We start from the raw sequence: 15,248 nt of genomic DNA on the forward strand, positions 1-15,248 counted from the left end.
TCACTAAAACGCTACAGCAAACAGCAGCTGATGGCTCCAGAATGAGCCTATTGCTGCTCAAACAGCCAGCACAGCTAAGCAAACAGGCTGGCAGGGCAGGGGCTGTGTTTGCACTTGCTGTTTGCACTCCTCTGCGCAGCTAGTGGGATATTGCATTTATCCTAAGAAGGGTGCAAGAAAAAAAAAAAAAAAAAGAGAGAGAAAATAGCTTCCTGCTGATTTCTTTCCAACTTCTTTTCTCGCTTCCACATTGTGGCCAGCTTGCTGTTTTAGAAAGTAGATTTATCTCTTACTAAATCGATAACTATTTGATCAGTAATCATTTTTAACAGTCCCATCTTAAATGATGCCCTCTGATGTCACACTGCGTACATTCTGCCTTTGGTTATCTTCCATGGATTTTTTCTTCCTGTTAGAAGAATGACTACTTTATCAATGTGTAAGACAGATGCAAGTCTGGAGGAAATGAATTATAAAAAATGTAAAAGTAGAAAGCTAATAAAATGGCGGACTTGATAGATAAGGCAGGAAAATAAATCTAATTTGACTGTAACTGGAGTGCTTCCTGTTTATCAAGTAATAACTGCATCCAGGCCTAAGCCAGCATTAACCCAGGACACAGTTGTTATTTTGTCAGATTTGGCTGGCTCTAACAATTAACAAGGGGCAGCTCAGATTTCAGCTTTGGTGTGGTGATTATTTTGATGCCTGGTGGGAAACAGGGCCTTGGCCTCCCAGAAGGGGACCTGGCAAGGTACTTTCTCTGAAAAGCCCATGGGAATGTCTGTGGCACTGGCTGGGAAAGAAGGCAAAGCTTTTTCCAAGAGGCGGTGCAATGTGGTAGCACCAGGGGAATCATCTGCTGTGTTCATTTCTTAATTTGTGTCAGGTCCCATGGAGAAAACGTGCTTCACATTCATCCTCTCTCTCCCCATAGGGAGGAGCTGATGGAGAGCAGGAAGGAATTCACCCTTCCTTCCTGTAGCACACCACTTTTTTGAGGAGAAACCCTATTTAATGAGAAGAGCATACAACTTCTTTATAGGAACACCGAGATGGTCTAACTCCAGCCTGCAAGGGGAAATGGCATCCCTTCCTCTACCTCATGGGCCAACACTCCTGGGCTGAGACCACAAATGCCTCAAACCAAGGCCCAGAGACATCTGTTGTACAAGCACAGCACTTTCTGTCAGATCCCACAGAGGTCCCTGTTCCAAGTAGGTCATTACATAATGACACAAACTAAAAGAGAGGAGATTTGATATAAGAAAAAAGGCTTTCTTTTTTTTTCCTATTTTTTTTTTTATGATAAGGGTAGTGAAGCACTGGCACATGTTGACCGGAGGGATGGTGTATGCCCCATTCCTGCAGACATCCAATGTCAGGCTGGAGGGGCTCTGAGCACCCTCATCTAGCTGTAGGTGTCCCTGTGCATTGCAGGGGAGCTGGGTTAGGTGGCCTTTAAGGGTTCCTTCTGACTCAAACTGTTTTACATTTCTGTGATTCTATAATGGCTTTTGTCTTTCCTCATGACTAAAGTGGTCTAGAAGATTGTGGCAACCCCCTGCGTCATGCACTCTCAGGTCTCTTCTGCCACTGTCTCCTTGCGATGGCACTCTCCACTTCGTGTCACACATCCCAACTCTTATCTCTATAGCAAAAGCACCTGGCACTGCCCAACCTGCATGCCTGCCCCTCCTCCTTCCCCCCACCCCAGGATTTTGTGAGGTGTGCCCAGACTTGGGGCTCCCTGGCCTGGAGTGCTCCCCATCAAGACATAAGAGGTAAAAGCCCAGCCCATAGCAAGGCAACTCTCTCACACAAATACAAAGGTTTACATTGACCCTTTCAGTTTTTTATTCCCTTTTTTTCTTAGTTTTCCCCCATCCCTCCATGTGGCGGTAGTTTTCCTCTGCTCCATTTCTCATTCAGTCCTGAGTAGCAGAACCCAACTCTTGCCACAGAAAAAGGGAAAAGGACAAGGAGTATTCTGCATTCAGCAAGAGGAAAATCAGACACTAGGCCCTTTTTCTCTTTGTTCAGGCTTCTAGAAGTGGTCGTGGGTCAGATTGGTTGTGTTTTTCACCTTCCCCACAACCTGTGCAGTTCTCAAGAACTTCTTTGCACCAGGATGTGGAGGCATCTTTGGCTTCTGGTACTGGAGCTTGCACCAAGCTGTCCAAACAGTGCAACTGGTTAGCCACAAGCTTGTTCTCTGTTCTCTAGTGAAGATGGCTCCTGCCCTCTCATGGCTGAAGGCAGATATGTAAAACAACTTGTTTGTTCTTCACAAGGAAAAACCAAATACCATTGCATGTGTTTCCCTCAGCCGGCTCCATGCAGTCTGGCATCTCCCTCCTTTAACATACACATTGACACAACTGGGGAGCTCTTTTGGGGCAGAAACCATCTGCTTGCAAGCACTCAGCAATGCTGGGCTGCAATCCCCAATCGTGATCTCAAGATGTTACCAAACTGCAAAGGATAGATAATATGTAAAGAAAGGCACTTCCTTGTTCACCCTTTTCACACAATGCTGCTCTTTTTCTGCCACTTAATCCACCCTTCCTGCATCTGTCCTGTTCTGAGCAAGAAGAATTGGATGGGTTTCTCTGATTCACAAAGCAGATTTTTGCCAGTTGACTAAAGATTATGGTTGGTGGTGTGAATGAGATGAAGTTGTCCACCATGCCCAGCTTGTTCAGTGCTCCTCTTCCAAACCACATATCATTAGAGCTTGTACTGTTTCGGTCCTTTTTTTTTTTTTTTTTTTGGATAAAGTTCAGAGTGTTTCTCATCAGTGAACACAAATCCATGAAAAACGAGCTTCTCAGAAAATCTCCACTTCATAGGTTCTTGCCATCTCATCTCCAAGTGTGACTCAAGCCCAACGCCCCACCAGCTGTCCTGCGCACACCCATGCCATCCTGCTCTCACAGATCTCTGCAGGCACCATAGGCTTCCCCAGAGACCCTGTTTTTCTTCTGAGCTTGCTTCCAGCAGGAGACCTGTACCACTCCTCAAAGACAATCAGGGAGGGGGCAATGTGAAATGCCAGAAAAATGAAGCCTAGAAGTGGCAGACAACCAACTCTCTTGATTTCTTGGCACTGATTGTGATTTCCTGGCCACCCAAAATGCTCAGTTTTCCTCCATCTCGACATGGGAAATAGCCGTTCCAATGTCTAAATGAAGTAATGCTTCTTAAGAGATCAATTATTTCTTTGAAGCATCATAAAAGCAATGAGCATTAGCAGAAGCCATCTGGGCAAAACTCAAGCTCTCTCCATGATGCCAGCTTCACCAGGGCTTGCGCATGAGGCTGGAGAAAGGGGTTGCTCTGGTCTGTTTTGGTCTCAGGAAGCTTTTTCTTTAAACCACGCAATTCCTGCTCTGTTCTTAACTCTGTCTGTGCTAACTGACATTGTGTGATTCAGGCATGGAGATGACTTCCACTTACCAAATATTCCTGTTCTTTTTGCACCTGTCGTGTTTTTGCTGAAATTTTGGCAATCAAGGTCAAAGTTGAGAACCAGTATGACTTCCGTGACATAGCCAGCATCATAGCCATGGCAAAGACCTACGCCACCTCCGAGCCATTCATCGACTCCAAGTATGACATCCGAATCCAGAAAATTGGCAACAATTACAAAGCTTACATGTGAGTGTGTGGTTATGTCGGGGTGACATGTGGAGAGATATTGCTGGGGATGCAATTCGTTTAGCGTCTGGGCAGGAACAGGAGGCTGACTTAATTTATTTGGAAAAATGGCCCCATTGTTCTCCTCCCACCTCTGAACCCAGATCCCTCTGCCACTGATCGTCCTTGTTACTCACCATCATTGTCACTGGAAAATAAACCCTTCTCTATTTGTTGTTGATCTTCACTTCGTTTCCATTGTAAAAACCATGTTCTACCACCACTTCCCATCTCCACCTTTCCTTGCGAAAGGGGTCATCATATCCAGCCATTTAGTAAACCCCTCCATCTCCCTGTGTCTTCCTGTGGGAACCAAACCCACCACCTTCCCAGCTGGACACACAATAAAAAAGGGGAAGCAATAAAACAAGAAGGGTGTCCCAAAAGCACTGGGGAGCTGAAAACTTTGTCAGAGCTGGTTGCACCTTGTGGAGTCCTACAGTGTCCAACCTATAGCAGTGCCCTGTCTCCTCCCACGCCAGAGCTCATGGCACCATGCTCTCAGGAGGGCATAAGGAGCATACAGCACCAGGTAAGGATGGTCTCAATTTGGCCAGCATGCAGGGTTTCCATCGGCATTTTGCATGATTGCTCCCTGAGGCATACAAAGAAGGAGAAAAAGGAGGACAGATATTCGCACAGGTGCCCTACAGCTCCTCCCTGCTCTGCGGGGTAATAAGGGAGTGGCACGAAAGTAGCACTCAACACTGGTGTGTCTGAAAATGCTCAGCCAAATTTTAGGAGTCGTCAAGTCAAGCTTAATTGAAGATGTAACCACATGACTCAACACCTGTTTCTTTTTACTGCAAACCAGTAGACAAGCACAGTCAAATAGCACGACTTCTCCAGCAATACCACTCCTTACCCAGCTGCAAAATTCAGGACAAATAGCTCCAGCAGTGCATTCTTCAGATCACCAGATACATTTCATGTCTTACCTAAGACCTGCAACACTGTGAGTTGCAGGCCATATAGCTCTGGTGCAAGTGTAGTTAAGTAAGATAATCAAAATCATGTGCTCACACATTTTTCGGTTCTAGCTGCCTGGTTGGATTCCTAGCACAGAGGTATTTAAATTAGCTAGATAATGACTTCTTGGGAAGGATGTGTGGGACACTCAGCTACTTCATATGAACCTAATGAGAGAAATGTTATTTTAAATCTGATCAGGTCGACAACAGTTCAAATTGGCCAAAGGAAAGAAGGTATTAAATGTCCATTAAAATTCCCTGTTCCTGCCAACCTACTCAGCCTTGGGACCTTAGTCTGCTCCCAGCCTGTCCCTGTGTGAAACAAGGACCCAGTTAGGCTGACCATGCCCTGTCCCTGCTTATTATTCACACCCACCACACTCTCATCCAGGCAGTGATCAGAAATAATACGGGATAATTGAGGAAAGAGAGCAGTCACACTAAAAGCTCATCTCACTGGGGAATATAGCTGTGCAAGTAATTGTTTGGTAGATGAGGTATGTTTCCATACAAAAACAGCCATGAATAAGAAACACCTTAATGAGAAATTAAGCTTCTTCACAAAACAGCAAAAACAGCCATGTGACTTGCTAAGCCAGAGTATTTATTTAAATTTAGAGAGACATTTATGGAAGTGAGCTTGGGAGGATGGTATAACCAGTCTGATCATGGGCTCTTCCATGGGCATCAGACTGAATAGATTATTTCTACGGTATAAATAAGTCCTTATGATGTCAGAGGGCAGAAGTAAAAGCACCCAAAATATCAGAACTCTCACTGGTGTCTCAAAATCGTTAGTTATGATAGCAAATCTCAGCCTCAGAGGCAATGCAGCATGTGTCAGATGAAGTGAATTTCTTTGATGTGTGAGCCATGGAAACTACCCAGGATTTCTTCTATACCTACACCCACACATATAAGCTTTAAAAACTTCTTCCTTCTGACAACAGACAGCGTACCAGAATTTCTGCATATTATGTTTACTTTGCACCAAGCATCTGCCAGAGGGAGGATGCTGAGGGTGACTCATGCATTCCTTCCCGCCCCAGATGTTCAATGCACTTCCTTCCAGCCCATGACCCAAGGCTTGAGTTCAGTTTCCCATTGACTTCAGTGCAGTGACTCCAGCTTTACACTACTAACAAACACCTACTTAGCTCATGCCTCGGGCCAGCCACAAAACAGCAGATAAGCAGCATGTAATACGTGCCTAAAATTCCAACAAATGCATTTGACCGACATTGTAATACTGGTGAAGAGAAAACATGAATACTTCTCATGTGGCAGCAGAAACTGGGGGAGAGATTATACACTCCACCCTTTCCTCAGCTCAGGAATTGAGGGATCATCCCCAGTTAGGATTTCACCTTTCCTTGTAAATCTATGGCTATGGTTTGGTTTTCTCACCAGTGAATCAACCGCTTACATTTGATATGCTGGCTACATTTTCTGAGCACTGATATTCAGCCATTCTGTTACTAATCACACTCCAGGATTTCTCAGTAATAATGGAATTCCAGATGCCACCTGCCACTGCAGGGAAACTTTCTGAACCTATATGATAGTGAAGAATGGCTCTTCCCATTACAGAACTGAAGAACAAAATCAAAGACTCAAGTGTCAATAGAAAAAGAGAGGCTGAGGGGTGAACACAAGCCATCAAAGGACTCTTAACAATCAAAGCTCAAGGAGGAATCTGTATTTTTGCTTAGAATGTAGGGTGGGAAGATGGATGTTGGGTGAAGGTAACAAAAGGGAAGAGCTAACAGTATAAAAACACAATTATTTGAGAGTAATTTTTGCCCCCCTTCCTCTCTTAAAATATGGGTTAAAAAGACCATTTAAATTTCACAGCAACTGTACATACCACTTCAGAAAAGAAATGGAAAAGGACACCAGGCTGTCCCCCACCAGAGTGAAGGGAAACCCTAGGTAGCCAACTATAATGATTTAGATTTACTATAAAGCAGGACATCAGTATTATGAGTGATCTATATAATCTTATATAGATTATATATAATCAAAGTCTTTTCTACATCGTGTTACAAAGGTGAGAACACAGGGAGAGGGGGTTTCCAAAGCCACATGTTGAAAGCGCTGGATCACACAGCACACTCCTCTTCCTAAATCTTTTCCATTGTGGAGATTCTTCCTAGGTGTATCTGTCAGCTTGTTGATTTGCTCTAGCAGTCTATTCTGCCAGGGTTATCTGCACAGTGATGTCACAGCAGGCTGTCCAAGGTCTGCCCTGTGCCTAAGGTCAAGGAAAGGAAAATTGTCACCTTCTCATGGATGATGGTGAAACCCAGCAACACCACCTTTTTTTGGAAATTAACCATCACTTGCAACTAATGAGATGGTAACCATTTTGCAAATATAAATTCTCCAAGACCAAAACATAGTAAGCCACAGAAAGGTCGATGGGAAGTCAGTGGAAAAAGAGTGTATAATCGTATTTTCTATGACACCAGTACAACTGAAGTCAAATTTACGGAGACCCAGAGTGTTAGAGCTGACATTTGTGGAAATGCTTAGTCAGATGTTTGCATGGAGTGTTGTTCTTCCACAGATGGAGGATGCTACTATTGCAGAACACAAGGGTGATTATCCCAGAGACCTTCTCCTGACATTTTAGCTTTCCTAGGCCTGAGGTGTAAAGAAAGAAAGTATTCATAGGGCTTGATGTGTGCTCAAGATTCCTTGGAGATTTCCTTGCCTAATTCCTCATTCGGCCTTTCATGGGTTTGAACAACGTATCCTGTATGGAGTGTTGCTGAGGCAAGATTTGGAAAGATTCCTACAAGGAAGAACCTCACCTCATCCCCTCCCATGCAAGCACTAAGTCAAGGACGAGAACTGCAGTATGAGGGAGGACGGGGCAGGAATGTATGCATTTTCATGTTCTGGTTCTGTTTCTGGTTTGTTTTTTCTAGGAGGACATCTATCTCTGGAAACTGGAAGGCAAACACAGGTTCTGCAATGCTGGAACAGATTGCAATGACAGAGAGGTAAGGAAGAGGGTTTCAAGAGAGTACTAACTATTCTTGGCTTAGAAGGGAGGAATTGTATTTTAGACCTCAGTTAATTGAGAGAACTGGTAAGAGAGGTCTCCTGGGAGGCTGGATAAAGGAGTTTAAAGACCAAGTATTTCCTTAAAAAAATACTAAGGGCACAAAGGCAAACTGTCCTATTTTGGAGAACGGACTGGAAGGACAGCTAGAGATCAGCATTGCCAGGTCATTAGATCTTTAGTGAATTTAGCCACAGGAAGCAAGACCAGCATAGTAAGGTCAAGCACACAAGTACAAACATGTAGGTACAAAATCAGCAAGGTCACAGCACAAAACGAGAACAAGAAGTTATTCTAAGCACATTACAAATGAGAGGCAGACATGGAAAAAGTGTTTTTCTTCTGTCCAATAGAAGGAAAAATCTGCCCGTTGAAGTGTTGAAAGCATTAGGCTCTCAAAAGTGGACGCTGTTTGCGTGAAAGTCACACTGCTCGACAGTGCAGAAGGAATTGCCTCATGCATCTTGCACTCTAAACTTTGCAGATGGTACTTCTGTATATTCAAAACACTGTGATATTTGCTAATATTGAAACTGCATGGTATTGTTGACTCCCGGTGACTTTTGCTTTGATGTATTTTCCATATGCTTTTCTACAGAACTTCTATCAAGTTACTTGTTCTCCATCTTGCTTTTTTAAAGTAGGTTATTCATAGATTTAAAGAATCCATATAATATGTGTACTCAATCAATACTAGTGAATCTAAGATATTTTTTTTCTTTTCAGTTGGTATCTCCTGTTGCCCATGATCTTGGTCATGGTTAATTCTAACTCTGCCCAGGCTTGGGCACCACATTTGAAGAGAGATAACAGTGAGCTGGAGAGAGGTCAAAGGAGAATAAAGGGGATGCTCAGAGTAGAGAATGTAGCAATTGCTTATGTAGTGTTCTACCTTTTCCAGTTAGCAGACCGTGATATTTTTTTCAGGAGAGGTGTGCACTCGTGCACAGAGAATGTATGCCTTCAGTTCTGATGTTCAGTTTTCTTCATTAGCTTTCACAAAGCTGGAAGAAGTTGTCCACAACCTGAACAGTGCTTCATCCTAGAGGATAAAAATTAAAGAGCATAAGGTCTTGAAATATATAAAAGACATTAGCCACCTTTATATTGCTAGTGCAATGTTGTAAGAAATAATAACCTTAAACTACAGCAGAAAAGGTTCACTTGGGCTTAGTAAATATTTCCTAATAGTAAGGATAATAGCACAAAAATGAATTACCTGGAGGGAATAGGGGATCTCTGTCCTCTTTCACACTAGATTAGAGAAATGCCTCCTCTTTGAAGTAGAAGAGTTGTGCAGGTGATCATATAAGGTCCCTTCTGCAGCTTCAGTTCTGCGAAACCGGGAAACCAAACCAAGCTACTAAACTGATGCCAAAGGTGATGCTTCAAGACCCTACTATGACTGTGGAAGCTGGACATTAATATGTATCCTGGTTGTTTACAACACAACTGAAGCCAGAGAGATGACAGGTAGACATTTCTAATTGCACCTGCTGCCTGCTTTAGTGGTTGGCAACCCTGCCCACAGCATCGGGTTGGAACTGGATGATTTGAGGTCACTTCCAACCCAAGCCATTCTGTGATTGCATGATTCTGATTTTAAAGCCCAGATCACTGCCGACAGACCAGCTGAATTTTGAAGGTTCAGATTATAGTAGTACCACAACTCACTGAGCCTTATCTAGCCACAAATGCAACAAATCCCATTGAAATCTAAGTCATCAGTACATACAAGGCAGAAGCATGCCAAAATGCTTTGCCAAGTGAAAACAATCTGAAGTACGTACTGTACTCAACAATAGCCCAAAGGATTGACATATCCAAGTCATACTGGGCAAAACGATAGTGAAACTCCATAAATGCTGATGATGATTTGTAGGCATACAATGCTCCCCTGCCCCATAGCACTGCAAGCAGTGCTTCAGAGCTCAGAGGATGCACAGCTCTCCTCTTCATGCCAGTTATTTATTCTCAGGCTCTGCCCTCCTCACAGGGCCTGGGGTGAACATGTTTGGTCTCCTCATTAGGAGCCATTTTCCTTCAGACATTGCATTCACACAAGTTGATCATTATGTTGTCAAGCCATGGGGACTCTGGCTGGCTTCAAGGATGTAAACTTGATCTTTGGCCAAAACAGCTCTTTTCCCAGTCCCCTGAGGGCCTGCAAAATGTCAGTGTTTTCAAGAGGCTGTGGCCTCCCCTCCCCACATCTTGTCACAGTCCTGCTTACAGATCTGCTCTTCGGAGATTATTATTTTTATTGAAATGCTCAGGACTGCAAAGCAGCTGCACAGGAAATAAAACCAGGCTGCCTCGTTCCCTCCTCATTTCCACAGCAGGGGGGATGCAGTCCATTCATAATACGCCTCTTGTCATTCCCTCTCCTCCTCTGACACCAGGACAGCTAAAGGGGCACCCTGACAAAGCTGGCCTCAGCTCAGAGCAGCTGATAGTCCTGTTCTGGGATGGCCAGAGAAAGGGGCTGCAGCCTGGTCTGTGTGATGAGACCACCTGGCTGGGAGCAATGTCCAAGGGATGGGAGGGTGGTGAGGAGCTGTGGAAGGATGACACTGAAAGAGTGAATTGTAAAAAGAGGAGCTGCTGGGTAACAGATCACAGAGGGGATGGCTACTCTGCAAAGTTCTGCACTCACTTTCCCATCTTAATGAAGCCCCGGTGTCCTGAATGTCTTATCAGGAGAAGTTTTCTGCATAATGGAGGGCTTTCAGGCAAAGCCAGTACAAATTCTAAGGGGCCAAATCTTCTGGGAGATAAAATGAGCTAAATATTTATAGCTTGGCTAAATGACAACCGGCTGGATATCTGATGTAAATACCAAGGAGAGAAAGAAATGTTTTAAGGTGGCTTTGAGGGCAGAATTGAGGCAATCTGAACTAACAGGAAGCTTCAGACAAAATTCTCTTGGTTTTTTGGGGTGCAAAAAATGAGGGCACAGCATATCAGTAATGCCTTACTGGCTCCAGAATCTCTTTGTGCGGGCGTTGGGATGGGTAACTGTATTAGTGTATCACCAAGGCAGCTAATCGTAGTCCATGCCTCTGTGCTTTCTGCAGGTACAGACTGTGGGTGGATGCCTGTGCGGAAATGTTTGGAGGTCTTGATATTTGTGCTGTCAAAGCTGTCCACAGCAAAGATGGAAAAGACTACATCATTGAGGTGAGAGCAAGGGCAACCTTGGGGAACTGTATCTGCAAACACTTTCCATCAGAGTTTATATGCACCAATATGCTCACTCACACCAACATTCGAGGTCCAGCAGTCACTGCTCTAGGGTGCCCATTTGTCTCCTCCAAGCTCTGGTTCACTGATACGCAAGAGTCTAATTCACAGCCTCAGGCAAACTGACTGACTGGTGAGACTTCACCTGGAGTACTGCATCCAGATGTGGAGTTCTCAGTACAGAAGAGATGTGGACCTGTTGGAGTCCATCCAGAAGAGGGCCACAAAAATGACCCAACAGATGGAACACCTCTCCTACAAAGACAGGCTGAGAGAGCTGGGGCTGTTCAGCCTGGAGAAGAGAAGGATCTGGGGGGACCTGATAGCGGCCTTCCAATATCTGAAAGGAGGCTGTAAGAAAGAAGAGGACAGACTCTTTAGCAGGGTCACTTGTGATAAGAGAAGGGGAGATGGTTTCAAATTGATAGAGGGAGATTTAGACTTAGTGGTTCTTGGAGCTAAGAATCAGTGTGTTCCTCAGCAGACCAGAGGCACAGATGGGAACGGGTGTACAGGACGCTCAGGTCATTTGAACAGGGCGGGGGGGGGGGGAAACTGGCCAGAAAATCCAAGTGGAAACCTAAGAGATGCCCTGGGGGAGAGAAAATGTGACCAGTAAGCAAGTGCCTCTGTCACTATGTGATTCAAGGAGGCACAGCACCTGACCTGCTGTAAACTCCGCCAACACAAGCCAGCTGAGGAAGATGTGCAGAGCCAGCCTATGGCTTCATGAAGGGGTGCTGACACACTGGAAAGATATGTGTGGGAGAGCAGTCCCACCCGCTGAGGGTTGGGATGCTGATGAGAACCACATGAGCCCTCCAGCGACTGCACATTCCAGCATTATGTCTCTGCTCTCCGGGGAGCAGCGACCTGTCAAAGGGCATGTGATCCAAGCACCGTTGCCAGCAATGAAACGCTGGTGAGGCTCTGTCTTTGCTGTAGTGATGAGTCTGCTCCTGTGTGCAATTCATCAGCACCTAGAAGAGCATCCCCCAGAGCAAACTGCCTCCCTGCTCTGCACTTATATATCTCTACGCACGTGTAGCTGAGAAAGGAAGAGCAGAAAAGCAGTCTTGCTAAAAACGAGCATAAGGACATTTGGACTGTATCCATACATGGTCAGATGTGAGATGTGGTTTTCATATCCCCACATCTATTCCTGCACATAAGCCTATGTATGTGCACACATGGATAATTCTGTGCTTAAGGATTATATGCCTCTGCCTGGATATACCTCTGGCTTTTCACATCTGTCTGTGTCTGTGAGTGACTGCATGAAAAGCACAGCCACCCACTGACAGCCATCACCACACACAGAGAAATGCACACTAACACTCCCCTCTCTCCAAGACCAAAGTAAAAAGCAACAAATCTAATACAGCACAAATTAGAAGACACACATTAGCTTCAGATGGGTCATGCTGAATTATCCCACCAGAAAACCTGATTGAGCAGCTCCAATGTACCAAGACCAGCAGGCATTCAGATGCCAGGCTGACTGACACCGTTGGGAAAGGAGTAAAGCAGTGCAATACAAATAGCAGAACAAAGCCAAACAGGCATCTTTTCTGCTTTATGCAGATCTGAGAGAGATGTAGATAAGTAATTAATTGCCTCCAGCCTATTTCCTGGGGTACTTTTCTTGGTCTGAAACTGATCCTTTATTTTGCTTTTTTCTTTTGATAGTGGGGAAAAAAAAGACGTTTTTTGACAGTGCGACAGTTGTGTTTTTCTTGGTGAGAAGGAACAGTATGCTGCGACATGTTACATGAAAGCATGCCTAAATGGCCTGAACAAATACGGAATTTGCACAATGCAATTGCAGGCAGTAATTAATTTTCACAGTGCAAAGCTGTTCTCTAGGAAAGAATTGCAGAAGCAGTGATAAGCAAGTCTATGAAATGCAATTTATCACAGTGGTTCATTGCAAACAGAATCAGATTAAAAGAGATGAATTATCAGCAGAGGATAAGAATAATCTTTTACTCATGGTATTTGCTGCCACTTGAACTTCACCTTTGTTTCCTTTCCTGTGGCAGATACCAGGACCTATTGCCCTTCTGCCCTTTAAAGCAACAACACACGTTGTCACTGGGCATGGTGTGAATGTGCTGACAGTTGGACTAGATGATCTTAGTGGTCTTTTCCAGCCCTAATGATTCTATGCTTCTACAAGTTCCATTTTCATACGCAAAAGGAAATCTACTGATTTCTACAAAGTTTCACAGCTGTGAATATGATGGCAAATGTTGATTCTTTCTTTTCCTCTGATTTAAAGAACTCTATCATTTTAAAAGAATATTCAGCATGAACATTCCAAAGGCCAAACCCTCAAAATAGCACAAGTTAGGTACCACTGTTAGCGGCCAGATTCTCAAAAGAGCTCAACAGTATGTATGGTCTCTGCTACCTCCTTTTTTGGCAGTCTAACCCTTTTCTACATCTCTGCTATATTGACAAATATGGAGCAAATGAGAGACAAGTAAAATGATCCACTTGATGCATTCTTCCTCCTGGATTGGCTAAGCCCTACCTGCTCTGGAGCCAAGCTGTGTGATGAGAGACATGCTCCCTGGTGGCCCTACCCATCCCTTCACCAACGTCTTATCTGTCCTTTTGAAATGCTTAATCATGTGTCCTTCCTTCTTTCCTTCCCTAAAAAATCCCCTAACACCCCACTCTTGCACACCAGAGCACAGAAGAGCATGACCATCCTTTAGGCTTCAGCATCATAGAGGGGCAGGAGGAGGAGCAGGACGGGGTTTACCTCAGCCTCCTCTTTGCCCTGCTGCTTTCCGTCCCTCCACGTCCCTTATCAGGCAGCAGCAGCTGCCTCAGGAGCAGTCACTGACCTTGGGCAGCTGTGAAGGCCAGGACCATGCGTGTCAACATCTTATTTTGGTCAGCTGCTCTGTGTTTTTCTCAGCATTTTGCAATCTGTCTGTGATTCTGATATTTATAGAACCATAGAAACATTAAGGTTGGAAGAGATCACCAAGATCACCAAATCCAACCGTCAGCTCATTCCCCACCATGCCCACTAACCACGATTCTCAGTGCCACATCCGTACAGCTCTCAACTACCTCCAGGGATGGTGATTCCACCAGCTCTTTGGGAAGCCTTCCAGTTTGTTTATTTTGGTGCTGATGTCAGTGTCTGCCCAGCTGCAGGGCCACTCACCTTTCCTGGAGGAGACGCAAAGTGACATCTTATGCTCCTTTCCACTCAGGTGACAGCCAGCTGTGTTCATTTTTGCTCACCGAAATCACTGTCATTCTCATAGGCTTTTTCCTGTGTGTGTGACTGCTCACCCCCATATTGGCAGCCTCCTACAGTTCATGTCCCTCTGCCCGACACACACCACACACATTGCAGGTGCCCTAATCCCTGGTGAAGCTTCCTGCTAACCAACCTAATCTCCTTCTATGACTAAGTGATGCTCCTAGTGGATAAGGAAAAGGCTGTGGATGTACTCTACCTAGACTTTAGTCTCCCACAGCATTCTCCTGGAGAAGCTGGCAGCTGGCAGTGGCTTGGACAGGTTATAGTCTCCATTGGGTAAAGAACTGGCTGGATTGCCAGGCCCAGAGAGTGGTGGTGAATGGAATTAAACCCAGCTGGTGACCAGTCATGAGTGGTGCTCTCCAGGGGTTGGTACTGGATCCTGTCCTGTTTAGTATTTTTATTGATGACCTGATGAGGGGATCGAGTGCACCCTCAGTTAGTGGGCATGGTGGGGATGGGTTGGTGGTTTTACTAGGTGATCTTGGAGATCTTTTCCAACCCTTGTGATTCTGTGGTTCTCTGGCTCAGATGGGACCTGCTCCAGAGTTCGTTCCCCTAGTACTTGTGCTTTATAAAATAGCAACTTCCCTTTCTGCTCCAGCCACTGCTGCCACAGAAATAGGGAAGAGCATTCTCAACGTGGGGAAATTAGGAGTTTTATTTTAGTTGTTTGGTTTCAAACTGAATTTTATCATTGGGAGGGTTAGGCTGGTCTGTCAGCAGACTAATGGTACCATCTAGTGGTCAGATGGGACCCTCGAACGGTGCCTTGCATGGAGCTGAGATCTCTTTTCGCACGTATGAACTGCAATCGCCAAACGAGATGGGAATGCTTTTAATGAGGGAGCTGGGGGGAGAAAAGCTGCTGAGAAACCTGCTGGAAAGCTCCTAGGAGCAGTGAGATAGAGGAGCATGCTGGCAGTTCCCTGCTGTCATGGATTTTACACTGCTAGGGAGACATATTTTCCTACCTCCC

General features: G+C 44.9%; 1 protein-coding gene across 2 annotated transcripts in view; it reads left to right on the top strand.

Annotated features, from left to right (window-relative positions):
- The window catches only part of SYN3 (synapsin III), a 175,146-nt gene that overhangs the window by 149,302 nt on the left and 10,596 nt on the right, over positions 1–15,248 (top strand). For both annotated transcript variants that reach the window (XM_042837827.1, XM_042837826.1), the window contains 3 exons: positions 3,518–3,660; positions 7,604–7,678; positions 10,818–10,920. In XM_042837827.1, the coding sequence (XP_042693761.1) occupies positions 3,518–3,660; positions 7,604–7,678; positions 10,818–10,920 (321 nt within the window). The remainder of the gene's footprint in view (positions 1–3,517; positions 3,661–7,603; positions 7,679–10,817; positions 10,921–15,248) is intronic.

This window comes from Centrocercus urophasianus, unplaced genomic scaffold, assembly GCF_019232065.1.
Source record: "Centrocercus urophasianus isolate 14NV4802_14NV808 unplaced genomic scaffold, USGS_Curo_1.0 seq_73, whole genome shotgun sequence".
In the NCBI taxonomy this organism is placed as follows: Eukaryota; Metazoa; Chordata; class Aves; order Galliformes; family Phasianidae; genus Centrocercus; species Centrocercus urophasianus.